At 58.6% G+C, this 25,417-nt stretch overlaps 9 protein-coding genes across 9 annotated transcripts in view; 7 read left to right on the top strand and 2 right to left on the bottom strand.

Moving 5' to 3' along the window:
- Window positions 1–2,159, top strand: part of P884DRAFT_274302 (chloride channel) — a gene marked incomplete at both ends in the record, with an annotated part of 3,229 nt that extends 1,070 nt beyond the window's left edge. The window contains 4 exons of the mRNA XM_069442702.1: window positions 54–206; window positions 275–389; window positions 457–548; window positions 609–2,159. Coding sequence (XP_069302032.1) covers window positions 54–206; window positions 275–389; window positions 457–548; window positions 609–2,159 — 1,911 coding nt within the window. The remainder of the gene's footprint in view (window positions 1–53; window positions 207–274; window positions 390–456; window positions 549–608) is intronic.
- A 1,412-nt stretch (window positions 2,160–3,571) lies between these two features.
- Window positions 3,572–4,054, top strand: P884DRAFT_296113 (uncharacterized protein; the record flags this gene model as incomplete). The annotated part of the gene is made up of 1 exon (XM_069444389.1): window positions 3,572–4,054. The coding sequence occupies one exon, from the start codon at window positions 3,572–3,574 to the stop codon at window positions 4,052–4,054; it is 483 nt and encodes a 160-aa protein (XP_069302031.1).
- A 336-nt stretch (window positions 4,055–4,390) lies between these two features.
- On the top strand, window positions 4,391–5,826 carry P884DRAFT_215426 (uncharacterized protein; the record flags this gene model as incomplete). Its single annotated transcript, XM_069439262.1, has 3 exons — window positions 4,391–4,465; window positions 4,523–4,549; window positions 4,619–5,826. The coding sequence occupies 3 exons, from the start codon at window positions 4,391–4,393 to the stop codon at window positions 5,687–5,689; spliced, it is 1,173 nt and encodes a 390-aa protein (XP_069302030.1). The 3' UTR covers window positions 5,690–5,826.
- P884DRAFT_253989 (Mss4-like protein) lies at window positions 5,827–7,337 on the bottom strand. The gene is made up of 5 exons (XM_069440854.1): window positions 6,856–7,337; window positions 6,631–6,745; window positions 6,393–6,530; window positions 6,174–6,333; window positions 5,827–6,117 (listed from the first exon to the last, which is right to left on the bottom strand). The coding sequence occupies exons 1-5, from the start codon at window positions 6,868–6,870 to the stop codon at window positions 6,033–6,035; spliced, it is 513 nt and encodes a 170-aa protein (XP_069302029.1). The 5' UTR covers window positions 6,871–7,337; the 3' UTR covers window positions 5,827–6,032.
- A 1,054-nt stretch (window positions 7,338–8,391) lies between these two features.
- On the top strand, window positions 8,392–9,617 carry P884DRAFT_274300 (fatty acid hydroxylase superfamily-domain-containing protein; the record flags this gene model as incomplete). The annotated part of the gene is made up of 2 exons (XM_069442701.1): window positions 8,392–9,073; window positions 9,148–9,617. 2 exons carry the CDS (start codon window positions 8,392–8,394, stop codon window positions 9,615–9,617), a joined length of 1,152 nt encoding a protein of 383 aa, XP_069302028.1.
- Window positions 9,618–11,187: 1,570 nt separating this feature from the next.
- P884DRAFT_305591 (uncharacterized protein) lies at window positions 11,188–13,608 on the top strand. Its single transcript, XM_069445093.1, has 3 exons — window positions 11,188–11,453; window positions 11,545–13,080; window positions 13,218–13,608. The coding sequence occupies exons 1-3, from the start codon at window positions 11,268–11,270 to the stop codon at window positions 13,413–13,415; spliced, it is 1,920 nt and encodes a 639-aa protein (XP_069302027.1). The 5' UTR covers window positions 11,188–11,267; the 3' UTR covers window positions 13,416–13,608.
- A 3,521-nt stretch (window positions 13,609–17,129) lies between these two features.
- Window positions 17,130–18,660, top strand: P884DRAFT_296108 (uncharacterized protein; the record flags this gene model as incomplete). Its single annotated transcript, XM_069444388.1, has 2 exons — window positions 17,130–17,267; window positions 17,347–18,660. The coding sequence occupies 2 exons, from the start codon at window positions 17,130–17,132 to the stop codon at window positions 18,658–18,660; spliced, it is 1,452 nt and encodes a 483-aa protein (XP_069302026.1).
- A 1,618-nt stretch (window positions 18,661–20,278) lies between these two features.
- On the bottom strand, window positions 20,279–23,155 carry P884DRAFT_253983 (uncharacterized protein). The gene has a single exon (XM_069440853.1). It carries the CDS (start codon window positions 22,931–22,933, stop codon window positions 20,366–20,368), a length of 2,568 nt encoding a protein of 855 aa, XP_069302025.1. The 5' UTR covers window positions 22,934–23,155; the 3' UTR covers window positions 20,279–20,365.
- Window positions 23,156–23,736: 581 nt separating this feature from the next.
- Window positions 23,737–25,356, top strand: P884DRAFT_296106 (histidine phosphatase superfamily; the record flags this gene model as incomplete). Its single annotated transcript, XM_069444387.1, has 2 exons — window positions 23,737–25,119; window positions 25,240–25,356. 2 exons carry the CDS (start codon window positions 23,737–23,739, stop codon window positions 25,354–25,356), a joined length of 1,500 nt encoding a protein of 499 aa, XP_069302024.1.
- Window positions 25,357–25,417: the final 61 nt, after the last annotated feature.

Below are 25,417 nucleotides of genomic sequence, written 5' to 3'. Positions count from 1 at the left end.
TTTTTCGTATTTCGCAAACTATGGTGGAGGTCGGAGAGGCTTACGTAAAGCAGGTCACCTTTGCCCTCTCGTCGGCGGTCTTGGTCAAGGAGTATGGCATCTACGCGAGACACAGCGGGATACCGGAGATCAAGACGGTGCTGGGGGGGTTCGTGATCAGGAAGTTCCTAGGGGTATGGACCTTGATCACCAAGTCGCTGGGTTTGGTAGGTTTTGCGGTTTTCTTCTTTTCCAAAATTGCTCTACCTGGGGCTGGATACTGACCTGTCAAAAGGTTCTGGCTGTGGCATCTGGCATGTGGCTAGGAAAGGAGGGACCGTTGGTGCACGTCGCTTGTTGCTGTGCCAACATCTTTACCAAGCTGTTTCCCAGCATTAACAATAATGAAGGTGAGTTCGTTTCGCTCGCCCGTTGTGACGGATGGTGGGACGAGACACGGTTGACTAACCCCGACAGCGCGGAAGCGAGAGGTGCTGTCCGCGGCTGCGGCTTCTGGCATCTCCGTCGCCTTTGGCTCGCCCATCGGCGGCGTCTTGTTCTCTCTCGAGGTGAGATGGTGTTATTCAAACATCTCCGGTTACCGCACGTGCACGTGCTGATTTAAGCAGCAACTCTCCTACTACTTCCCCGACAAGACGATGTGGCAAAGCTTTGTGTGTGCCATGACGGCCGCCATGGTGCTGCAGGCATTTGACCCCTTCCGGTCCGGGAAGCTTGTCTTGTACCAGGTGACGTACACTTCCAACTGGCACGGCTTCGAGCTCGTCCCATTCGTACTGCTGGGCGTCCTCGGAGGCGTCTACGGCGGGCTGTTCATAAAGGCAAACATGGCGGTTGCGAGGTGGAGGAAGTCCACCCCGTGGCTGCCCGGGCCTGTAGCACAGGTCGTCATCGTAGCCATCCTCACTGCCCTCATCAACTACCCCAACCGCTATATGCGGTCACAGAACTCCGAGCTGGTGTCGGATCTCTTCTCCCAATGTTCCGAGATGCTTGATGACCAATTCGGGCTATGCAAGACCGGCGCCGCTTCCGCCGCCAACATTCTCCTGCTGCTCCTCGCCGCGATCCTAAGCTTTGGCCTCGCGGCCGTCACATTCGGCCTGCAGATTCCCGCCGGCATCATCCTGCCGTCCATGGCCATCGGCGCTCTCACGGGGCGCGCCGTCGGCATCATCATGGAGATCTGGCAAACCAATCACCCCAAATTCATCGCCTTCCACTCCTGCGAGCCCGACATCCCCTGCATCACCCCGGGCACCTACGCCATCATCGGTGCTGCCGCCGCGCTGGCCGGCGTCACCCGCTTGACCGTCTCCATCGTGGTCATCATGTTCGAGCTTACCGGCGCGCTCACGTACGTGCTCCCCATCATGATCGCCGTCATGGTCTCCAAATGGGTCGGCGACGCCTTCTCGCGGCGAGGCATCTACGAGTCGTGGATCCACTTCGACGAGTACCCCTTCCTCGACCTGTCGGAGGAGACGACGCCGATCCCGGACATCCCGGCGTCCCAGATCATGACCCGGGTCGAGGACCTCGTCGTGCTCACGGCCACGGGCCACACCATCGCCTCCCTGTCGTCCATCCTCGACGCGCACCCCTACCGCGGGTTTCCCGTCGTCTCGGACCCGCGCGACGCCATCCTGCTCGGCTACATCTCCCGCGCCGAGCTGGCCTACACCCTGCACGCGGCCACCCGCCCGCCGCGCTCGCTGCCCCCGGAGACGGAGGCCTTCTTCGCGCATCAGCCCATGGCGGACCCCCGCACGACGCTGGACCTGCGGCCGTGGATGGACCAGACCCCGCTGACGCTGCCGAGCGGGTGCCGGCTGCAGCTGGCCGTGAGCTACTTCCAGAAGCTCGGACTGCGCTACGTGCTGTTTGTGGACCGCGGCGTGCTGCAGGGGCTGCTCACCAAGAAGGACGTCTGGTACGTCCTCAACGGGGCCGAGGAGACCAGGCGGACGAGCGGGACGGCCGGCGTGGGGGACGGCGGCGTGGGTGCGGGTCGCGGCGGAGCGCACCTGGGCCTGGCGAGGGAGCATGGGGAGAGGGAAGAGGAGGGAGAGGAGAGCGCGGGCTTGCTGAGGGCCGTCGGGCTGGCGGAGGAGCCGGGACTGGTCAGCCCTGGAGTAGATAGGGGAAGCATATTATAGAGTGGCTGGCGTGATGCTTTTTGGCCGTTTCATCTTTGGCCCGCTTCACTTTGGACGAAGCAGACAGATCCATAAATAATACCCGAGAGCGCAATACCTCGCAAGCTTGGCCCAATGATCTCATCGCACCCTTTTGCCTGCACGTCCTCCGCAACCTTATCAGCGGCGGGCTCTTGGCTGTTCTACAAAGCAGAGTCGCTCATGATTTTGGAATGTTTCCGAGAATCGGACCATGTAGGGGCCCGAAGACGGCGAGGCGAGCATGATCTTCAAATGACACTTCCCCCCCTTCCCCCCCCGGCCCCCCGCGGAGGAGTTGCAGTTCCCGTAGATTTCGGTGCCGCCGTTTCGCCCGCGTCCAGCTGCCCGCCGTCCGCTTTTTCGTTTGGATGGTTAATGAATCCTTTGGCGATGTGTTTCTTGCCCTGTTCGTTGCAGAGGCCTGCATAGCCCGTCACCGGAGGCGTAGACCGTGGTGTACGTGAAGAATTGGTGAGAGCCATCCGCTCTCCAAGACACCGCCGCGCGGATATCGAGAGGTGGAATCTTCAGCGTGGGGCTTCTGGGGGATGACTTCCCCCTTTATGTTCTGCAGCGCAGCGCTCGAGCTGCTACTGTTCTCGTCCACGCCCAGGGCCACATCGCCTTTGAACTACTAATCGCACCTTCTTTGACACATTGTGCCCATAAGGCAGGCTCGAGGCCTCCAGGACTGGCCGCGGTATTGGCTAAGTAGTAAGCCGAGCCGTGACGGGACCTTCGTTGAGTGCAATGACTTATCTCACTCGCCGCACTCGCCGAGGGAGCAAAAAAAAAAAAAAAAAAAAAAAAAAAAAAAAAAAAAAATCTCCGCTTGTGTCTCTTGCTCGGCTGTTTGCATACTACCTGCTCTCTTGGAGGGATGACTCGAACCTTCTTTGCTGGGTAGGTGCCTTCGAAGTAAGGCTCCATCCTCCATCAGACTCACCAACATTCGTCTCATTTCTCGCAACCACCTTCGCGTTGATTGGCTGCCTGCTGTGCTCGTATCCTTTTTCGACTGGTGTGTATTACAATGGCATGAGAGGTACGGTAGGCACCGATGCTGGGTCCTCCTTCCGGTTTACTCCCGACCGAAGCCTTTGAGAGCGGGACTCATACGCTGGGTCTCCCTTTCTGCTTCCTCGGTGTCCTACGGGTGGATTGACAGAATTCCCCCATCTTCATCATCCTCGACTTCGTATATACGTGGGACGAGAGCCATTTTCGAGTCGAGACGAAGGACGGCTGGGACGCCGGCCAAAACGAGGCTTTCTGGCCTACCAATCGCGGGCCATGTATCGCTCCGAAACGAGCGTCTATACGGACGGCTCGGGGAAAACTGCAGGGGAGAGCCTTTGGCGCCGCGTCTCGTCGCGGCCGTTGATTCGGACATGGCACCCCCGGAGCTCGAGGATCACTGCCGGGAACACTTCCAAGTCAAGGGGATCCTGCTAGAATACATCGCCAATGGCTTTACCCTGTCAGAGCTCAGCTTTCGCGCACCGCCAGAGAGCTGGCAGGCCATCGTCGACCAAGCCGTGAAGATCGCGCGGGCGCTGGGAGACTACGGCGTGCTAAACAAGGACGTACAACCCAACAACTTCATGGTAAGACCTCGGCGCGGGAGCCACAGTGGCGACGCGGATGGTGGGCCGTCAGGAGAGTACCGCCTCTTCATGATCGATTTCGGCCAGAGCCGGTTCCGCCGCGACGACGAGTCCGACCTTGACTGGGGGCGTGCAAAGTGGCGGCAAGACGAGGAAGGCGCGGTCGGGCTGGTCATGCAGAACCGGCTGCGGATGCTAGGCAAGGAAACCATGTACACCCCATCGCAATGCTATCGCGAGTTCGCCGAAAGGGAGAACGATGAATGACGGAAATCAACGACCGGACGCTTGCTACCTCGACTATTCACCCAGAGCGAATAAGCCACGAGTTGGACGAGCAGTGATAGCAGCGATCGTATCGGTGACCCACAGTGTGACGAGTGAAAAAGTAGCCCCAGAAAATAAATGTAACCCGACCAGGTTAGGCCGTCTTTCAATTGACCCTTGTCTCCTTGTCGCCATCCACCGCCCATCAATACTTCGCTCGGCTTGCTCAAAAGCCGCCGAGGCAGTTACCACCGTCAATCTTGGTCAGTTCAGAGGCGGTTCTTTTCAGGTCCGTTAGGTGCTAGCGACTTCAGAGAGCGATATCTTGCTTTTGACATGTCAAATTACAAGGAGATACTCAAAAAAGGGTGGCACCCCGAAAAAGATGGCACGACGCTCAAAGGGCAAGTGGTACGGTACCTACCTCTGATGGCTTGTTCAAGGTTCTTGTACTAATTTCGTGCTTAGAAGAGTCTCATTGGTCGTGGTGACGATGTAGGTTCCCAGCTGTTGTCATGAATCATCCCTGCCAGTTGCAAGTTTATTGACTGAGAAACACAACAGAACACTCGCCGCAGCTATCATGTCGCAACGCCCCTAAACTCACTTCGTGACCCGGCAAGCTTCGGCCCGCCGCCCAAGAGGAACTCCAACGTCGTCATCGGAGCAACTAGCCCGGCAACCTCCTCATCATCACCCGCTTCTCAGACCGGCCCGGCGGTGCCCCCACGAACACCGGCAGCGCCGGAGCCCGCGTCAGAGGAACCGCCGTCGCAGCCCAACCCGTGGCGTCTCGACACGACCGGTCTCTCCACAGCACATCTCCCCCCGCCTCCGACGCGGAAAGACGGGGCAGACGGGCGCTCACCACCAGCACCACCTCCAGCACCAGGAGGCGGAGGGGCTAAAGCACCCCCGAGTCTCCCTCCACGCCTACCCCCACGGTCAGGCACTGCATCCCCAGCAACTCCGTCTCCGCCACTACCGCCAAAGCCACAGGCCTCAGCAACAACCACATCATCATCATCAACACCATCCCCAGCCCTTCCAGCCCGGCCACAAGCTCCATCGCCAACCACGGGCCCAGCCCAGGGTTACCTCAACCAGTCAGCCGTAAACCGCCTCGGGGCAGCCGGGATCTCCGTTCCCGGCCTCGGCATTACCCCTTCCTACCCAAACACCTCATCGTCAACAGCACCAGCAGCGCCCACCCAGGCACCCGCCACTGCCAGCCCCCCGAAACCGCCGCGGCCGCAACCGTCGCACATGAGCGAGCTGCAATCCCGCTTCGGCCAGCTCAGAACCGCCGCCGACAATGCTGAGCGGCACGGGGAGCAGATCGCTGGGGCCTCGAGGGCGGTCGGGGCCCTGCAGCAGCAGCAGTTTGGGGGTGGAGCGGCGGCGGCTGCCGGAGGAGGCGGTCCTGCCGGCCTCGCGGCCATAGCGGGGAAGAAGAAACCGCCGCCGCCTCCGCCGCCGCCGAAAAAGAAGGATATTCAGATACCGGGGTTTGGCGCCCCGGGACAGAGGCAGGAACAGGGACGGGAACTGGACCATAATAAGCGGGGGATTGGGGGTGGTGGCCAAGACGATGAACCGCCGCCCATTCCTCTGGCGACCAAACCGCAATTTTGAGTTTCTGGGGGAGGGGAAGGATTCTACAGCGGATGGATACAGTGATTGGTGGTCAGGGCTACGACTATAATATGGCATGTCGTCGGTCACATGCAGCACTGCCACATCAACTGGGAAGGGATAGAGAGAGAAAGAGCGGGCGGGGGAGAATTTCGTATTGTCTCTTCTCGTTGGGCCAAGGCCACCAAGCCTTCAATTGGCGCGGCACCTGTGCGGAAGACTCGTGATGGCTCCCGCTGCGATTCCACCGCGCAAACCGTAGTGTTTCTGGCATGGGCAAAGAGGCGGAGCACCGAGGTTTTTAGGGGGCGGATGGTAGGTAAACAAGGACTTTGCCAATCCCTTACACCTTCTCCTCCTTGAGGCCGTGCTTCCAGTAGGTGAAATACGGCGTGGTACCGTCCTCGCGGTAGTTGAGGAGAACGACCCTGCCGAGATTTAGTATCGCCAGCTATACGGGCAAGGATGGAAGAAGGGTACTTACATGCCGTCGATGTTCATGGACTCTCCGGTGAAGAACTCGTAGTCCTTGAAGTTGGCAACGATCTTCTTGGCATAAGCGCTGGCCTTGGACTCGAAGTCCTTGACCTCCTCCTCCGACTTGCCGGCCTCTTGGAGCTTGGTCTTGACCGCCTTCATGTAGCCTACGGCGCGCGTCCCGGTTAGCAGTATTCTGGCAAACCCATCGAGGAATGCCGTTTACCCTTCAGGTGGGTCAAGTATGACTTCTTGTCGAACGAGGTCGACTGGAGAAGGTGAGAGTGGACAACGTTGATAACCCTCTCTTCGCCGTCCTCGACACCCTCGTCCTGCTCCTCGGCGCTAGGGTTGGCACCAATGTCTGACCAACACCAGCCGTATTAGCTACCTGTCGACAGTTGTTTCGACCACCTCCCCACGCGGGTCGCAAGGCCGTGAGCCTAGGACCGGGTCGTACGCACCGACATCGGCGCCCTTCTTGACGGTGATAAAGGCGCCATCAACCTCATAGACGACGCCGTCAACTTCCTTGACGTCGAACGAGTCCGAGAAGAGCTCGTCGCCGGAAATGATGTCCTAGCCGCGAATCTCGCGTCAGTCGAGCTTGTTTTGAGATACACACGGTTTCCGGCGGCTTTGTTGCCGGTAGCTTGTCGCCCGCTTTTCGGAGGAATCTTCTGACCTACCTTGTAAATAATCATCTTGAATATCTGGTCTGTCTGATCTGGTGATAGGGCAAAGATCGACTTGGACGAGGCGGCCGCAAGAGCAGGTGGGCTGGAAAAAAATTGAGCGGGGGGCCAAAGAGGGATGAGCAGGGAGGGGTAGGCGGGGCACCGATTCACACTGCAAAGCAATGGGGGGGGAAGTTACGGAGTAGGCAAACTGTGCGCCCCGCCCAGACTCACCAAACGCCCGCACGAAACTGGAATCGAGCCAGGGCAAAGACCACACAAATCCGTGGCGCCCAGGCTATCTATCCGTCGTAGCAGCTCAAGTCAAGCGATCGTGGTGTAGCAATGTAATGTTCGTGACTGTCTTCATGCCACTGCTATTTTTCCTCTTGTTCACCATTGTCTGAATTGGAGATAGCTGGACCTTTACGAAGTGGCAAGGGCACAGGGTGTCTGAAAAGGGTTGTGCTCGCTACATGTGTGCGCCGTACAGTCGCTCTAACGCGAATTTTGCATCCTTGAGTTAACGTTAGTTATTAGCCACGGTACGGAGTACGTACAGATGCAGGAATTGAACTGTTCCAAGCCTGGTGCTGCTTGGCTTATCAGATCTAACCCTAACCCGGCGCGTTGATCCTTGGTGGGGCGGGTACGCCGAGGGCCGCAAACTTTCCGCAGCTGCCGGTCGTTCCTGCCAAGACCTAAAGGAGAGAAACCCAGTAGGGGTAGGCTGCCTCATTGAAGCGAAGAAGCTTCAATGGAGTGAGCCTCTGAGATGTACGTAGTACATTGAAGAGTGAAGGAAGGCTAACCCTCCAGATTTATCTCACCAGTCATTGGATGCCACACTCGGTCTCCTGCGGCGCTCCTTCCCACTATATTGCCTACAATTCAGGGTGCACGCGCAATAGAGGTGTGGCTGGGGCTGGTACTTACAAGTAGAGTTGTAAGTCCCTCGCAGATGGTATAGACCATACCCCGAGAGGGTTGAGCCCATAGCCTATGAAACGAAGCTTTCTGCCTACTCTGGGCCTTGAGAGGTGCGCGAAGCGTATACCATAGTCGGCGTATTTGACTCGAATGACCGTATATCTCTACCATCATCATCTGCCTAGTCCCCGTCGTGAAGTCAGCAGCTAATACAGGACTCAGAGTTGGACGATATTGTGGCAAGCTCTCCATTCGCTCGCGCGTTCCTGATCCGCGGAAGCCGGATTCGCCGAAGGGTGGTCCGATGAGTGGCCCGACCCTTTTGAGAAGAGCACCCAGGACGGGAAATTGAATTTCTGGGCCGTGCAGCAGACTTGCGCCATCCGGGGCCATTTCATTCATCAGGGACCTGCGTCTTCCCCACTGCCGATCGTCTTTTTCTCTAGCCAGCACCTTCACGACGCTCTTTCACTGTTTTTTGTACCCTGGCGATCATTCATTCCTGCACGATCGACCGACCCCTGACGCTGTCGCAAGGCAACAAGCCTCTTTGTCGTTTTTGCAGCCAGCAAATACCCGCCCTGGGTCGACCGCCGCCGACGCCGGTTTCCCAACCTCATGATGGCGAACGCAACGATCGCGTCCGATCTGCCGCCGCTTCCGGTCTACGAGGTTCGGCCAATGCCCGATCTCCTGCCCTTCATATCCGACTTTTGGTTGTCGACCATCATACCACACGTCGCCTACTGGATCGTGTCTCTGATCTTCCACGTTATCGATATCAACGACCTGTTTCCGCAATACCGGCTGCACACGCCCGAGGAGATTACCCAACGCAACTTGGCGTCACGCTACGAAGTGGCCCGGGATGTCATTATCGAGCAGATTATCCAGATGACCTCGTCCGCGGTTCTCTCGATGACAGAGCCGCGGCAAATGACGGGGATGGAGGATTACGAAGTCGCGGTCTGGGCCACGCGGATCCGGCTGGCCCAGCGCGCGCTGCCGACGATCCTGGCGGCACTCGGGCTCAACGCCGCTGCCATCTCTAAGAACATGGCTGCGTCCCACCCATTTATCGCGGGCGCTCTGGCGGGCGGGCACTACCCGTTCCTCACGACGACGCTTGACGACGTTACCGGGACCGCGGTTCCCGCGTTCGCCATGTGGGAGCTGTTGCTCGCCAAGGCCATTTACTGGGTAATCATTCCCGCGTTTCAGTTCTGGGTTGCCACTTGCGTCCTCGACACCTGGCAGTACTTCTGGCACCGCGCAATGCATGTGAATAAGTGGATGTACAGTACGTTGACCCGCTTTCACCTTTCTCTCTCTCAACATTAAGGATGGGATCAAACTGACCGCTCCCTGCTCCAGCCCACTGGCACGCCCGCCACCACCGCCTCTACGTCCCCTATGCCTACGGCGCGCTCTACAACCACCCGGTCGAGGGCTTCGTGCTCGACACGCTAGGCGCGGGCATCGCGTACAAGGTTGCGAGGCTCACCCCACGCAGCGGGATGGTATTCTTCGTGTTCGGCGCCCTGAAGACGGTCGATGACCATTGCGGTTACGCCCTGCCGTGGGACCCCCTTCAGCGCATCACGAGCAATAACGCGGCATACCACGACATTCACCACCAGAGCTGGGGCATCAAGACCAACTTCTCGCAGCCGTTCTTTACCATCTGGGACCGGTTGCTGGGAACCATGTGGAAGGGAGATACGACGCTCAAGTACGAGCGGGCTCGGGCCGCTGCTGCGGGTAAAGCCTTGAAGAAGCAGGCAGGAACGGGTGTCAGCAAGCGAGTAAACGACAAGGCTGAAGCGAAGAGTGATGCCAAGTAATTTGGATTCGTCTCTCTGTTCAAGATTCGGGGAGCCGTTCGGTGCCACTTGGCTGGGCCGGATGTGAGTCACGGAAGGGCCCCCATCCTGTATAGTGTTCTCTGTCTTGGGAAGACACGACAGACGAGAGCTGATTTTAGATACGCTACCGAGACTGGTTTTGACAGAAACATCGGCGAAACGAGGTCAGGTATCGAGCAGGGGAGAAGGGGGCGGGGCGTTCTGCGTTGCGTTGGCTTTCTTCGGTTTGCAACATCACACACTTACTCCTCTCCTTCTTCGACCCCGTTTTACCCCCTTCCCCTCGACGAGACCCGAGCGCAACTGGGGGCTGGAAAGCAGTTCTCCATCTCGGCATTGCGAAAGACGAAAAGACATCAAGAACGCCACGTACATATGGGCACCTCAGTGTCAGGATGAAAACCGGGGAGATGACGATGATGTACGGCTGCATCTCCTAACCTGTATATTGGGATGGGAGGAGTAATCAGGTCATGACCAAGTGAAAGGAGCCTCGCAGGGCGGGTGGGAGGTGACTAATGCTCGCTTACTTTTTTGCACCCAAGCGGCACTAATGCTCAAACCATCAATAATTACTTAATGATAATACTATTCTTCTTCTTGCCTTGCCTCGTGTTCTTTCTCTCTGACCCTATTCTGTTTTCTTTGAAAATTCGTGGCCTGCCGCGTGTGGTGGTCATGGCCCAGGACGGCTGAGGGTGGTGGTGGTAATTAATAATAATTATCCTCGAAAAAATGCTGTGCGGCAGGTGTAAACATGTTTCCATGCTACGATCGGTAGGACATTTCATCTCTGTTCCCAGACGGATTTTCCACTCTTCTCTCTTTTCTTTACCTTCATTTACCTTAAGTGAGGGATAGAATGAATACTGGATTGGTGCTTGATAATGTTCTCAGCACACCTTCCTGCTTTGGAAATCAGCCCTTGAACTACAACGCACCCTCCGTCGAATACCCAATGAGTAATTCTTTCTTTTGGTGCGCCAAAGAGATCGAGGAAAATCGCCGTGTCATCTCTCGTCGCGGTGTTATGTTGCTTGGTTGTGACTCAAAACGGCCTCCAGAGGGCCGCTTTTGAGGTTGAACTTTGAGGAGGGCTGCATGATAATTAATTACTAATTACGCGGCCGTACAGACGAATGCTTCGTGTCGCACGCTGACGGGGCCGAGACCTCGGCCCCGTGGTGTTAGTGAGAACAGCAGATGTTCCTGGGCCTTCTCTGCTTATTAAATCAATTCCGAGTCGGAAGTTGGCGTATTGGCCTTTCATCCTGCGACCGGACCGGACCGGTCGTCCTACCCGACGTCCGACTTTCAAAGATTTGGACCACGGCTTCGGTGGTATGGCAGGCGGGTCGAGGCCATGGCGGCGCAATGTCATCTTTGATTCTGGCCTGGGATTTGAAAAATGGGGGAAGGGCCGCGACGAGGTTTCTGGCCGACGAAGCAAACCCTGCCTCGTCCACTCGGGTTTTTGTTAATTAAGCTACAGGGCATCATTCTAGACACGGCCTCCAACCTGGGCATGTACATTTACATATAATCATTGCTTTCTCATACTTGGAGCCTCTGTATTTCCCAGACCACATTCATGGTGTTCGAAATCGCAGCCCCAGACGCGATTACGCAATGGTCCGACCTTACGACCCGACCTTGACGGAAACCGCAGTCCGAGTAGACCCTCGAGACTCGAGGGAATACGCCGGCAACCAAGAAGCGTCTCCCCTCTATGACATATGCCACCACCCGGAGAAGTACACTAACGTGCGGTATTTCGATCGGGAGATGGTTGTGCTCGACGATGCGAACGCAAAGGTACGCAACCTGCTCGCCTACACTTCTTTTCTTCTTCGCCTTCTCACATCCGGCTTCACTGACACTCGAGGATCAACGCCGTTTGATGCAGTCACCCGACCACGTCATCCTCATGCCGCGAGACACGTCCATCAAAGAAATGGCCTGCTTGAAGACCAAACACCTTCCGCTGCTGTATCGATTCCGCGACCAAGCGCACAGGGAGATCGAGCGCATGATGCGGGTCGATCCCGGGAGGATCCCGATGTTTCGGGTCGGCTTCCACACGATACCCAGCCTCTTCCCCCTCCACTGCCACGTGCACGACTGCTCCCTCAGCACCGACAAGATGTTCCACGCCCGGCACTGGAAGGTCAACTTCTCCAACATGTTCGTCGCCTTGGACAGGGTCATCGAGGAGATCGAACGGACCGGGCGGATCGAGGTGGATGCCGACGCCCACAGGCACGACTGGCGGACCAGGCCGATCCGCTGCCCGGTGTGTCCCGGCCGGCAACCCCAGTGGGAGGCCGACATCACCGAGCTGGCCGCCCACTGGCGCCGGCACGTCGACGAGTGGAAGTCCGGCCGGGCCCCGCTCCCGCCCAACGTCACGCCGGCAAGGCTTTGGGAGCCGTCGTACCCGGTCATCTTGACCACCCGGAGGCGCTCCGGCTTCCTGGGTCTCCTCGGCGATGAGCTGGACCACTTGAAGGCAGAGTTCCCGGGGCTCGAGATCCACTCCTACTACAGAGACGAGTGGCCGCGGATCCCCAAGTACGTGCTCGACAAGACCACCATCTACCTCTCGGCGGCCGAGCTGCCGCCGCCCGAGTACAGCCTCCCGCGGCTCGAATGGGTCCACCTCGGCTCCTCGGGGCTCGACCTGCTCGCGGCGCACCCGTACAACACCCACCACCATCGCGGCCTCTGCGTGACCTCGAGCACGGGCTCCGGCTCCGAGGCCGTCGCCGAGTGGGTGCTGATGAACACCATGTTCCTGACTCGCCGCATGGGCGCCGCGCTCCGGAACCAGGCCGGGCACGAGTGGGCGCCTCGGGCGCTGACGGGCTTCCGGACCATCAGCCAGCTGTCCATCGGCATCGTCGGCTTCGGCTCCATCGGCCGGCACGTCGCCGAGCGCTTCCTCGCCCTGGGCGCCAGGAAGGTCACCGCCGTCAACACGACCGGCCCGCCCCTGTCGTCGTCGTCATCCTCCCCCTGTGGCTACTCGCGGCTAGGCGAGGTGACGGTCCTTCCTCTCCTCCGACGAGGGGGAGATGGAAAAGCCGAAGCAAGAGGTGGCGGCGGCGGCGGCGGCGACGACGACGACGACGACGGAAAGCACGGCCTGCGCGAGTTCCTCCGCGACCAGGACGTCCTCGTCCTGGCCGCCCCGCTCACGCCGGAGACGCGCGAGCTGATCGGCGGGGCCGAGCTGGCGGCGCTGCCCCGGGGCGCCGTCGTGCTCAACGTCGCGCGCGGGCCGCTGCTGGACGAGCGCGCCCTGGTCGAGCGCCTCAGGAGCGGGCACCTGGCCGGGGCGGCCATCGACGTGGCCGACCAGGAGCCCCTGGACGCGGCGAGTCCCCTCTGGGACGTGCCGAATCTCGTCATCACGCCCCACGTATCTGCTTTCCACAGCAAGGTAATTAATTAAGCGATGCTTTTCTTCTTTCTTTTGTTTGTTGAACAAGAAACAAGGGAGAAAACTCCAAAAGAATTGAATCAAGTAATATCCGTCAAGTAATATCTCCGTCAGATGCTAACCCCACGCGAAACCAGTACAACCAAAACATGCTCGCCATCTTTGAACACAACTTGCGAGCTCACCTCTGGCACAGGCCGGTAACGGAAATGAGGAATGTGGTTCAGCTGCCAGTGCCATCCGAGCCGTCGCCGCTAGGCTCGAAATCAAACGCGGCCCCGAAACGACCAGCCAAGACCGCGTATGCTGTCAAAGAGAGCAGCAGCAAAAACTAGAGCAGCGGTGGCGGCAAGCTGATTATTAGTTATGGCATCATGACGGGACACGTACCCTGAAAAGATTGGAATTTGGCGGAGTCAGTGGGAAGCGCTGACCTAAAAGACAGACACCAAAGATGTTGCAGCTCAGCCGCCATCTTTCTTTCCCTCTTCTCGATTTTGGGGGAAGGGCGTGGGCTTCTCGAACGAGTATTCGAACGCTCCGTTGGGACGACAGGGATCGATAAAGAGGAGCGAGACAATTCGCCATGAGGTTGTTCCGTACACAGAAATTACAGAATAAGCAGCCATCATTTTTGTGTCCCTAAATAGCAATTGCTTGCGAGATAGGTAAATGCCTAGTTGGGGAGTGTAGCCAGCCTAGGTAGGTAATCAAGGTATTTCACGGATGGAAACGAATGCTCGCCCAACAACTGCGGCCGCAGCCCGCAAGAAGCAAAAGCTTTATCGGCCGTGTGCCGCTAATATATCGGAAAGAGGGTGAAGATGGACAACCCGGGCGAAAAGTCCGAGATGAAATTGTGATCGTTCCTTGACTCGAGCTGGAAGCAGGCCGCATCCTCGCAGCCCAGCGCTCCATTGCGGCGACTTTGCATGAGCCTAAGACGAGGTCATTCCGGATAGGGCCATCAGCGAGTTTCTGACTGAGCCCACCCATTAGTTGTATCATTCTCAGCAAGCTGAAATTCCCAAAGCGGCAAGATGAAGCCGGCAAGACAGATACATTCGCAATCAGCTTCGCATGGGTGAGACCATTTCGGCGAAAAAAAAAGGAGGGGGGGGGGGGGAGGGGGGGCATACTACTACACTACACTAGCCTTACGGCAGGCGCTGATTGGGACAGAAAACGACAGCTGACATGACGAGAAGAAGGTGCAAGATTTACCGAAATCGATCCTCAGCCCCGGGTGGCCGAGGCGTCATTTGGCCCTCAAAATATTCAATCTTTGGTATGTCTCCGTGTACACAAACTACAAGTACACAAAAATGCAATCCGCATCTGGTGATCCGTACTGTGCGACTGTTTGAGCGCCTGCATGTTTTGGCTCGTCGTAGCATAGTCGGACAGCGTGGTCCAGGATTGCAAGAAACAAGGCAGGATTCCATGATTGTTCCAAGCCCGAGTTTACACGCAGTACGCAGCACAAAGCGTTTGCGACCTCGAATCTTGCAATTGGCCAATCAGGATCGCCGGAGGTGGGCGGTTCGCACTGGAATCTCGCCTTTGTGCCCCTGGAAGATGGAGCCGCCATCTCTCATTCTCGAAACCCCTCCACCATGTCGAGAATGCGATCACCCCATCTCTGTTTCGGAGACAAGAAGCCCCCCTCAGCTATTTCTCAGCCCTAGACGGGCAATTGCGATAGGAAGAAGGAAGCAGCCATACACTTGCCGGTCGAGATTTGACAGCTGAACTTGGAACGAATATCCGGAAAACACGTGGATAATTAAACTACGAAGTCACTAATTGGTGGTAGTTCCCTCAAGGTTCATCCAGCTGAGGTTACTGCTTGCAACCACTTCGAGACATTCATGCGCCAGCGCGCAATCGGCCTGTCTAGCTCTCCTTTCTGGAAAGCCATTCGCAAGCCAATCGTCGTCCTGCACGCGAGCCCACACACACACACATGCACACACAGAGACTCAATAAGGATGACTTTTACGGAAGTAATTAGTGCATGTATGTATGTACCTCCGTACGGGGTACATACAATGCGGCACGCAGCACTCCGTCATGGACTCTAGTCTCTCTCTCTCTCTCCCCCCCCCCCCCCTTTGCTCTGTCCTTAAGTGCGCAGAATGTTGTACGGGGCTGCAAGGGCCCGAAGGCGTGCATTGTTGGGCCCCTGTCGCGACAATCGAGCGGCATGACGGATATCGAGCGGCTGACTGGAGGATCGATGGCTGGGGACTGGGCCGCCGTCATGCCTCGCTCATCTCACCCAGGGCCCGGGGCCGGGGGTGTCCCTGGCAACCACTTGCAACCATGCGGGCCGGGCGCGGGCGATCGAGGAGATGGTGCAGTCGATCAATCGGGGCGGCTGCATCCAACCCGAGGTCCTACACTATTCCCCTCAGGCCTCTGGACCTCGTCCTGCCAGCGGCTCGATTGGCTCACAAAGAATTGAAAGAGGTCACCTCCGAATAACTAGTGTATGGAACTTGCCGTGGTCGTCCCTAGAAATGGCGCTGTTTCTGATTGACAACGCGGGGGAGGGAGAGCACTTGGCGCCTGCCAGGGCATTCACTGTGCCGCGCAAGTGCGCAGCAAAAGTGTTCATACCTACGGATCCGTACCTGCAGTATGTTACTCCGTACTGTTCAATCCTCGCAGGGTGCGAATCGGCATGGCCGCACGCGGCCGGGCGCTGCAAGGCACGGCCACCCCCCATGTTCCTTTTCTCTCTCTCTGGTGTGCTAGTGTTTGTATCGCTTGGCGGCCCCCGAACCCTGCTGGGCGTGTAGAGCCCTGGTTCAACCGAGGGGGATCGGAGGGCTTTGGATGGGGGGAAATAATGCTCGTCATGACAAATCCCGGGGGAAGTGGGGGGCACCATCAGTGCCCACCACGCGACTTCTCGCGATGGTTAGTGTAGGTTTCGAGATTTCTTTGAAAAGTTGCGCCAAACCCACCCACTCGGCCATGTCTGCTGCGTCATAGTGTCCCACCACGTCTCTGGACAAGTCGACCCCATCAATTGCGGCACAGCACTGAGTTGGGTGAATTCCTTCCCTGTCTTCGTCGACGACGCCGCAACCAACCTACACTACCGAACCCTGGCTGGGTCTTTTTTTGTGTGTGGGGGGAGGGGGTGGCGCCACCAATTCGAAACGCTCTACCTCTGCGACCTCTGCTGCCGGTCGCTTGCGTGGCTTAAGCGCCGACCACTCAACTGGGCGAGCCGTCTCTGTGACGGCGCTACACCACGGCGCTCCCGAGTGCCTTGTTGACATTCCCATTGGCCGAGACGCGGCAGTTTCAGCCGGAAAAAAAGGGCTGCCACGTTGGACGCTGCCCTTGTTCCTTCCCGCCACCAGGTTCGCGTTCGGGTACTGCCGCCGTTTTGCAGTTCGCTCAAGGCAGCGACACGCCTTGCCGTCCCACTTTATAATAAGACAAAGTTGCTGCGCCTTCCAGGAAGGAACTGGGCCCGCTGAGGCGCGCCGAGCCCAGGTAAACCGTTCGACATGGATCCCAACACGACTCTCTATACCTTCATGCTGTGAGTTCCTTTTAGAAAGCTTGATCTCGCTCCCTTTCTCTATCTCTATCTCCCTCTCTCCCTCTCTCTCTCTCTCATCCCTTCTCTTGGTTCCCCCGGCCGCACGTTCGTTGCTCAATCTGGGTCCTGCGTTCGTTGTCTCCATATCTGTTTCTTGTTTTTCTGGCTGTTGTATTCGGTCACTCTTTGTCTCTCTCAAAAGCAAGCATACACCAGTCAACTGTCACTCTCTTGCTCGCGTGTAAAAATTAATTGTACGTTTCCCTCGCGGTCACATGCCGTCTCCCTGGAATCTTAAACATTTTGAGTCGGCTGCTCGAACTGTCGAGAGGTTGCTCTCATCGGATCCCCTTTCGTATCTCGATGGCACTGTTATGTCTCATTGCTCCCTCGTTCGGAGACACTAACGCATTTCAGGCGAACACCCCCTTCGGTTAAAACCGTCAACTTGATTGGATCCTGGGACAACTTCACTAGGGGCTATACAATGGAACGCGACAGCCGACGAGACCGCGGCCAATGGAAAGGTTGCTATTCCTTCAAGGACATCACTTGCGAAGGTGACGCCGGCAGCGTCCCAAAGCGGAACGGAGGGCTCAAGATGGGCCACACATACTATTATTACGTGAGTCTCGCAGTCTCGCTCGTTCACTCTCACAAGACAAACGCAACAAACCAAATTCATCGCTGACTGAGACACACAGTATGAACTGGACGGAGCCTGCGAGACACACGATCCATCGCAGCCATCAACAAATACCTGCCCATATCTTCCTGGCCAGACCGTCAACACGCTCTACATCCCCGTCGAACAATCAGGCCGGAAGCGGAGCGCGTCCATGACCTCGCTGAACGAGGCCGACTTCAAGACGATGGACCCGACGAGCAAGTTCGTAACCCCGCGGCCAGCGCCGACGCCTCTGGACCCGGTCCGCCGGCTGGGGTCTGCGCCCCTCTGGATGCAGCAGCAAAGACGCCCGTCCAGGTCACCTTCACCAAGCTCGCGCTGGCACTTCTCGGCAGCTCGGAAGCTCTTCAGCCGCAAGCCGAGCTCATCCTCGCTTAGGGATGTCATCACTCAGGCTCCGCAGGCCGAAGACGAGAGGAGCCTCAGGTCGGAGGGGAACCGGTCAAGGGACATGTCACCAGAGTCGCTGCGCAGATTTCTGGTGGACGACGCCGCTCCCGCGGAGGCCGAACACGAGGACAACAGCCGGCCGGCGATCGACATCCCGGAGGACATTGCCGAAGAGAACGAGGACGACGACAACTTTGCCACCTCGGCCGTCTCGGAAACCATGCCGTTCACCGGCCTATCACCTCCCCCGCCGCGGTCTGTCTCCCCTGCGGGGTCCAACATCTCAACTCTGAACAAGAAAAAGGAGGAGGCTGTGCCGCCCGGACCCCAGAACTCGCACACGGCAGTTCCATCCGCGCCAACACGCCAGCCACCGCTCCTGCCGACCATCTCGACCGCCCGAGCCTACGTGCCCCACCCCGGCGAGTTCCCTCTCTCGGCCTTCGCCTGCCAGCCCTTCCCGGACTCCCCCGACTCCGGCTCCCCGCCCGGCTTCTGCCTCTCCGAAGCGGAAGAGGAGGATGAGGACGACCTCGACGTGGACATGGACATGGACATGACCGAGAAAGGCCGCGACGGCGCCCTCGCCTCCTCTACTGCTGGCCCTGTTGGTCATCCCAAGAGCCCCCTTGTCGCGCGAAACATCGCCGCCACCCTGTCGACGTACTCGCTCCCGCGCACGGCGGGCACGGATGCGGGCAAGCTGGTCGCAGCGGTCGGTGGTACCGGCGGCACCGGCACCGGCACCGGCACCAGCGATGCCACCACCACCACCGCCAATATCCCACCCGTCTCCTCGAACGACGAACGGTTGGCATCGTCTACTGCTGCCGACGCGGTATCTGGCCCCCTGCTGCTTACGAGCCCAATCCCGGATGCCGGGCTGGAGGATCTGGTCACCGAGCTGGGCTGGATGGTGGAGACTATTGGGCGGTTTTGACCAACCCTAGTTTCCAGCTCCATCCTTTTCACCTTTTTTTTTCTTGTTTTCTATTCACCCTGGATCTGGCTTCTCTATTTTCTTGGAGTTCATGCAAGCGGGATACAGGACTGCTTACAAAAATTAGATTCCACTGGCCTTGCTGGGTTAGGCGTTTTTTTGGTTATTGCATACATTGAGCGAGGGGCCTAGGGCGCGGATTTGGATAGATACCTTGGCCTTTTCGATTGTATCATATGTTATACTCTGGTGGCTTACATTAGCGGGGAAGGAATGGGCCGGGGCTGATTTGCTTTGGGGACCATGTGGGAGGAGGGAGGATCATGTATTTTGGATTGGGAAAACCGGCTCGGCTCTGGCCAAGATGACCTGGTGGGAAAGGGGTGATAACGGTGGAGGATAACTAATGAGAATGAAGGGATGAGTGTCATGGGTGAATGTGATGGTTGCTTCGGTGATGATTGCCCCGCAACCGGGTGGTTGGAAGACAACAAGAGAAAGGACGAGGGGATGTTCAATGCGCTGGATCTCCGGACACAGAGTGTCCGTCGATAGAGCCTGCTCGAATCGAACTCTTGACGCCCCGATGGGCCGTCTTTGCCCGATTTTCCAACTTTTTTTTTTTTTCCTTTCTTTCTGCTTCCTCCACCCTTCTTGTTCTCTATGTGATGCACTGCCCCACCGCCATCGTTTTTATCGAGCAACAATGCGCTTACCCAAACCTCATCCCGAGCTCGGCCTCTGCCGGGGACATTCACAATGCCCCCCGTCTAGCTCGAACATCCCGAGAAGGAGTCTCTCTAGGAATGTCGTCATCATCGTCATCATCCGACCCCCAAAATCGCCTCGAATGTTGCTTCCCATCTTAGAAGAAAGAAAAAAATGCCCCTTGTCATGACTCGTCGCACCATCTCTTTTTTTCTCTTCTTCTTCTTCTTCTTCTTCTTACCTTTGTTTTCCTGCTAAACCCCACCGTCCCATCTTCGTCGTCCGACATCAGTATGATCTATCTATCCAGCCCCGAACCATGTTACTACTACCTTATCTCTTCTTGCCAAGAGTGGGAAAGAGAACTTCCCGAAAACCTTTTGGCGAAGTGTACATTAGCATCAAAGTCGAGTCGGGGTGCAGATAGATCGATCTGGACGAGGAGGCACGAACACAGCCACGAGAACTGCACTAACACTACGGACTATAACTACTCGGACTAAATAGAAACCTGAAACGGCGCGATCGCGACTGTGCCGCACCCTCGCGTTCGTCTCGTCCGCCTCGTCCGCCTCGTCCCAGGCTGTCTTTGTTCTTCGAACCTGGTGCCTCGAAAGTCCGCGTGGGGGCCTGGGAAGATGGTGTCGGAGTCCATGATGACGAGCGTTAGTGGCACTGAGCTAGCTGGGCTTGTTTTGTTTACTTATTAGCCCCCTTTCGTTCTTCGCATATTCCATGAGTGAGACCGAGGCCGCTGCACCCCGGATAAAGGTACGGAGTGCGGAATACAATTCACTCAAAGGGCGATTTCTGTGGGAAAAGCGGCTCATCGCCCAGTTCCCGTCCTCAATTTCGTCCATTCGCCTTGTTTTGTGTTTCATTGGAATGTGCACTGACATGTTATATAGGAGCCTGCGATGCGAGTGTAATATACACAGAATCAAGATTCTTCGCGGATTATACAAGTACAGCCCAATCTACATCACCGCTCACAAAGTTACACGTTCGCCTTTCGAAACCTCTCGACCAGCGGGCCGCCCATCAGGCCGTGCTCGTAAGCCAGGTGCCAGAACCGGTGGCGCCAGAACCTCTTGCCCTCGCTGCCGCCGTGGTGACCGGCGGCCTCCTCGGCCTTGCCGATCTTGCGCGCGGCCTCGACAACGCGCATCGCGGCCTCCATGTCGCCGGCCTCGACCAGCGGCCGCAGCAGTTCGTACAGGGTGCCGAAGGTAATGGTGCCCTCGCCGACGAAATGGCGGTCGAAGATGTCGAGGGCGCGGCGCACCTCGCCGGCCTGGCAGTACCCCTTGATGACGCGGTCCCAGAAGACGCGGTCGATGCCCTTGTTGTCGTGCAGCCGGCGGTTCTCGATGAGGGCCGTCACGGCGGCCGCGTCGGGCGGGTCGCGCGAGAAGTAGTGCTCGGCCAGCATGGTGTAGATGTGCGAGGTCAGCTCGAGGCCGCGGCGCCAGATGTGGGCGAGCACGGCCTTGACGGGCTCCTCGGCGCGGTCGCCCTCGCGGAGGAGGAGGTAGAGGATCTTGGCGTAGGTCTGCATGTTGATCTCGACGCCGGAGGACTTCATGGCGGCCAGGATGCGCTCGACGAGGGAGATGACCTGGGCGGGCGGGAGGTCGGCGATGTTGCTGAGGGTGCTCTCGAGCAGGACGGTGAAGGTGGCGACGTCGGCGTGTACGTTGGCGTCGCGCATGGTGGCGAAGACCTCGTCGATGCCCTTCATGTCGCCGCGGCGGACGAGCGGGCGGAGCAGGATGTTGAAGGTGTAGATGTCCGGGTTGATACCCCGCTTGGAGGCCCAGGCGAGCACCCTGGTGGCGTCGGCTTCGCGGTCGAGGCGCAGGAGGCCCGAGACGGCGGCGTTGACGGCCTCGACGGCGGGCTTGACGGCGATGGTGGCGTAGCGGGGATCGTCGCGCGCGTCCCAGTACTTGGCCATCTCGTCGAGGGCGCGGAGGCCGGCCTGGGGCTCGCGGCAGGCGAAGAGGCCGTGGATGCGAGCCGTCCAGATGGCCGCGTCCAGCGGCAGCCCCGAGGCCAGCAGCTTGTCCCAGACGGTCTTGATGCCGCGGGCGTTGTTGGCCTTGGCGCAGCCGTTGAGCATGGCTGTCCAGGTCTTGGTGGTGGCCTTGATGCCGATGCGCTCCATGCTGTTCCAGACCTCGATGGCCTGCTGGGGCCGCCGCATCATGGTGTAGGCCAGGATGAAGTAGTCGAACAGGTCGGGCCACTGCACCAGTTCACTGATGCGGGCGGCATCGGGGACGGGAGCATCGCCCCAGAGCTCCAGCCAGGCCTTCTTGACCATCTCAAGGTCCCTGCTTTTGACGGCGTTTCCCAGCTGCCGATGGATACTATTCTTCCGTTGGCTGAAGGTCTGTCCGGAAATGGGCCTGAGAAACGCCTTGACCTCGTCCTTTCCCCCTTTTTTGGGCCACACAAATCGGGGCAGATCTGGGAAGGTGTCGAATATGGGCTTGAAGTCCTCCAGGCGGGGCGGCCGCGTCCGGAATATCAATCTCTTCATCATCTGCAGAAAGGGAGCGGCGTCCCCGCTGGTGGCGCGGGCAGGATTGAACGTGTCTGTGAGCAGCTTGTAGGTTGCAAACGCCGCGAAGGTCGGCCGCAGCAGCGACGGGACAAGGTACTGGGGAAACATGGCTCCAAATGCCTTCTGGAGCGTGGTCCGTTGCTGGGGTTGTGTTCCCGCACGCTCCGACTTTGGCTTGCCCTCTCCCTCTTCGGGGGCATTGTCCGGCGAACCTTCCTTCACAGCAACGCTCTGCGCGCAGAACGCCCGCCAAGCCCCAAGCAGGTCGCGTAGGAGAGCGTCTCGCCGCGCCATGGCAGTCTCGTAGTCCTTAAGAGAGGCGTACGCGTCGGGGACCGTGTCTTGTCGGTATATGTGCTGAACCAGCCAGAGCACAAGAGTAGCCCAGGCGGAGGGCCTCAGGACGTCGAGCTCAATCATGATCTCGGTGATGCGGGTGACGCTCGGCAGCTCGTTTGACTCGAAGTCTCGTGGCTTCTCCAGGGCAAGCCTATTCAGGAGAACGGCGGCAATCTGGTTCTTGACAATCTGCGGGACGCCCGAGCCCTCCTTGGTTATCTGAGGATGCACGACCTCCTCAAAATATGCGTATGCTTGGGCGAGCGTGGCGCCCTCTCGCTCCATCATTGTCTGAATCCGGGCTACGTCCTTGACGAGCTCGATGCTCGCCGTTCCGCCAGCCGAGACTCCGGGCGTAGCAGGCATTTGAGTTTGGTTCTGGACGATGCTCTGAAACATGGCGACCGAGGAGGAGCGGCGGGAGCCGATGAGATGCAGGGGGGCAGAAGGGACCGGGGAGGCCGGGGGAGTACCGTCCTCCTTTTGCGGTTGCATGTCGGCATGGCCATCCTCGACGGCGGCGGCGGCGCTGCTGAGACTCGAGATGCCGCGGCGCATTCGGGCACGGGACGTAACGAGCTGCCTGAGCTGGCATCGGAGGCAGACATTGCCTACGGCGCCCAGTTCGCGCACGGCCGTGGTCGTGGTCGTGGCCATGGTCGTGGTCGTGGTCGTGGTCGTGGTCGTGGTCGTGGTCGTGGTCGCGGTCGCGGTCTCGTCGGAGCAAAGTCCCAGAAATCGGGTTACGGGGAATATTGCACTCCTACAACGCCATCCCGCACCACGTGGATGAAGATGGGTAACGGGACGCGGAAGCCGTTGAGCTGGCAGGGGCGATTGCAGCACAGGTGTTGTGGTGCCGTGCCCTGTCAGTTCCCGTTTCGGCTCGAAGTTACGGGTCGTCAATCTCAAAATTCGTTCCGAGTTCGAGTTCGTCAATTCAGCAATCGCGTTGAAACTTTGCGCCTACAGCGGAAACGGCAAGCGCGTGCCCCACCTGTAATCCGTAGTCCGTAGTCCGTACGGATCCGTACTTGCTGTGCAACTTGACAGGGGTCTCGAGGTGCTTGCCGTGGGGCCTCACCGCTCGTGTACGTCCGGGCTCGGGCAGCGGGGCGAGGCGTCCTGGGTCCTCCTCCGTCACTCAGAACTCGGCGTCAAAGGCACCATACCCCGAGACTGCCTTCTCCATTGTTTCGCGACTTCTTACCTCGGATTATTACACTGCATTGTACTGTACACTACAGGTTGTGCGCCCGAAGTTGCGACCCATACCCGTACCTACCTTCCTACTACATAAGGTAGGTGTGTTGCTCTTAGGCATAAAAGAATTGCCTGCCTAGGCACTTAGCAGTACGGAATACGGAATACGGAATACGGAGTACTGTGCGCTAAGACCGCAGCGGGTTCTGGGCCCAAACCTTCCTCCCAAGTAAATCATTAGCGAGGCCACAAACACAATGACGAGCCTAGTTCCGCGTCCGCCTTACACTGATGAGGAGCTCCGGAAGCTCTACCCGGAGGGCCTGGAGCTGCAATTGGTGCAGATCCTGATGCGGCACGGCGAGCGCACTCCCGTCTCGGCTCGCTTCCAGAACGCCGGCCTGAAGCCCTGGTGGCCCTACTGCGCCAGTGCGCGCCAGATGCGCTCCGTTGTCCTCGCCGCTTCCAACGCCACCACCGGCAACCACGCTTTCGACACCTTGGAATGGAAACGCCGGCTCGAGACCTTCGGGGACGACGACGGACCCGTCCTCGCCCACGGCCCCAACGGCGAGCGCGATGACATCTGTGACATGGGCAGCCTGACCGATCTAGGCCGCCAGAGCACGTACAACCTCGGCCTCCGCCTGCGCAAACACTATGTCGACCGCCTCGGCTTCCTGCCGCCCACCATCAGCTCTGCCGACTTCCTCTACCTGCGCTCCACCCCGGTCCCCCGCGCGCTCGAGTCCCTCCAACAGACCTTCTCGGCCCTGTACCCGCCGTCCGCCCGCGAGCCCGGCCCGGACGGCAAGTTCCCCACCCCCACCATCCTCACCCGCGTGCCGGGGGACGAGACGCTCTACCCCAACGACGGTAACTGTCGCCGGTTCGCCGCCCTGTCGCGGGCGTTCGCCCAGCGCGCTGCCGACAGGTGGAACAACACGCCCGACATGGAGTATCTCCAAAAGATCTACGGCAAGTGGATGCCCCCGGGCTCCAAGGTCGCCGTGGACTCGCGACCCCGCCTGTCGGGCATTATGGACACGGTCAACGCCACGCTCGCCCACGGACCCGAGACGAGGCTGCCCGACGAGTTCTACGACGAGAAGGCGCGGGCAATCATGGAGAAGATCGGCGTGGACGAGTGGTTCGCCGGATACAAGGAGTCGAGGGAGTATCGCATGCTGGGGATCGGCGGCCTGATGGCCGACATTGTCGGCCGCATGGTCGGGACCGTCGAGCAACAGCAGCGGCCGGGCGGCGGCCGCATCCGCTTCGGCCTGAGCGGGTGCCACGACACGACGCTCGCGGGCGTGCTGGCGAGCCTGGGCGCGTACAACACGGACCGCTGGCCGCCGTTCACGAGCCACATCGCAATCGAGCTCTTCAGGGAGTCCAAGCCCGCATCAGCCCCGCCTAGCGAGCCGGCCAAGGGCAGCTGGTGGGCGTCGATCCTCGGGTCGCCGCGCGCGCCGGCTAGCATCGGGCGTAGGCCGACGACGGAGCTGACGGCCGCCGAGAGGGAGAAGCTGAACGGTTACTATGTTCGGATACGTTACAATGACGAGCCCGTCACAGTCCCGGCCTGCAAGCTGCCCGGGAATCATCTCGCGGGAGACGAGTCATTCTGCACCTTGGTAAGTGTGGAAAGAAAGAAAGAAAGAAAGAAAGAAAGAAAGAAAGAAAGAAAGAAAGAAAGAAAGAAAGAAAGAAAAAAGGTGGTTATGAGAGGCAATAGCTGACCAATACAATAATAGGCCGCGTTTAAATCCGTTGTCGACAAGTTCACCCCAAAGAATTGGAAAGAGCAGTGTCGCATGAATAGGGACCAGCCGGCTCTGCCGACAGGGGAGCCCGAGTGGGCGGGCTATTAAGCGAGACGGTCTGGAGCATAACTAACTATTCCGGGGACGTGCCGCTAGTATCGTCGATGAT

The sequence above is a fragment of the Thermothelomyces heterothallicus genome, assembly GCF_042370625.1.
Source record: "Thermothelomyces heterothallicus CBS 202.75 unplaced genomic scaffold P884_scaffold_1, whole genome shotgun sequence".
Classification (NCBI taxonomy): domain Eukaryota; kingdom Fungi; phylum Ascomycota; class Sordariomycetes; order Sordariales; family Chaetomiaceae; genus Thermothelomyces; species Thermothelomyces heterothallicus.
The sequence above is the reverse complement of the archived record's forward strand: the minus strand, read 5'-3'. Positions and strand labels throughout refer to the sequence as shown.

Excerpts from the sequence above, each read along its gene's own strand:
- P884DRAFT_305591 (XM_069445093.1), top strand. The coding sequence starts at position 11,268 with ATGGTCCGACCTTACGACCCGACCTTGACGGAAACCGCAGTCCGAGTA. Across the intron at positions 11,454-11,544 it reads TCGACGATGCGAACGCAAAG|TCACCCGACCACGTCATCCT; the intron begins GTACGCAACCTG and ends CGTTTGATGCAG. Across the intron at positions 13,081-13,217 it reads TATCTGCTTTCCACAGCAAG|TACAACCAAAACATGCTCGC; the intron begins GTAATTAATTAA and ends ACGCGAAACCAG.
- P884DRAFT_253983 (XM_069440853.1), bottom strand. The coding sequence starts at position 22,933 with ATGGCCACGACCACGACCACGGCCGTGCGCGAACTGGGCGCCGTAGGC.
- P884DRAFT_253989 (XM_069440854.1), bottom strand. Across the intron at positions 6,531-6,630 it reads CAAGAAGGGCGCCGATGTCG|ACATTGGTGCCAACCCTAGC; the intron begins GTGCGTACGACC and ends GGTGTTGGTCAG. Across the intron at positions 6,334-6,392 it reads ATACTTGACCCACCTGAAGG|GCTACATGAAGGCGGTCAAG; the intron begins GTAAACGGCATT and ends CGCGCGCCGTAG.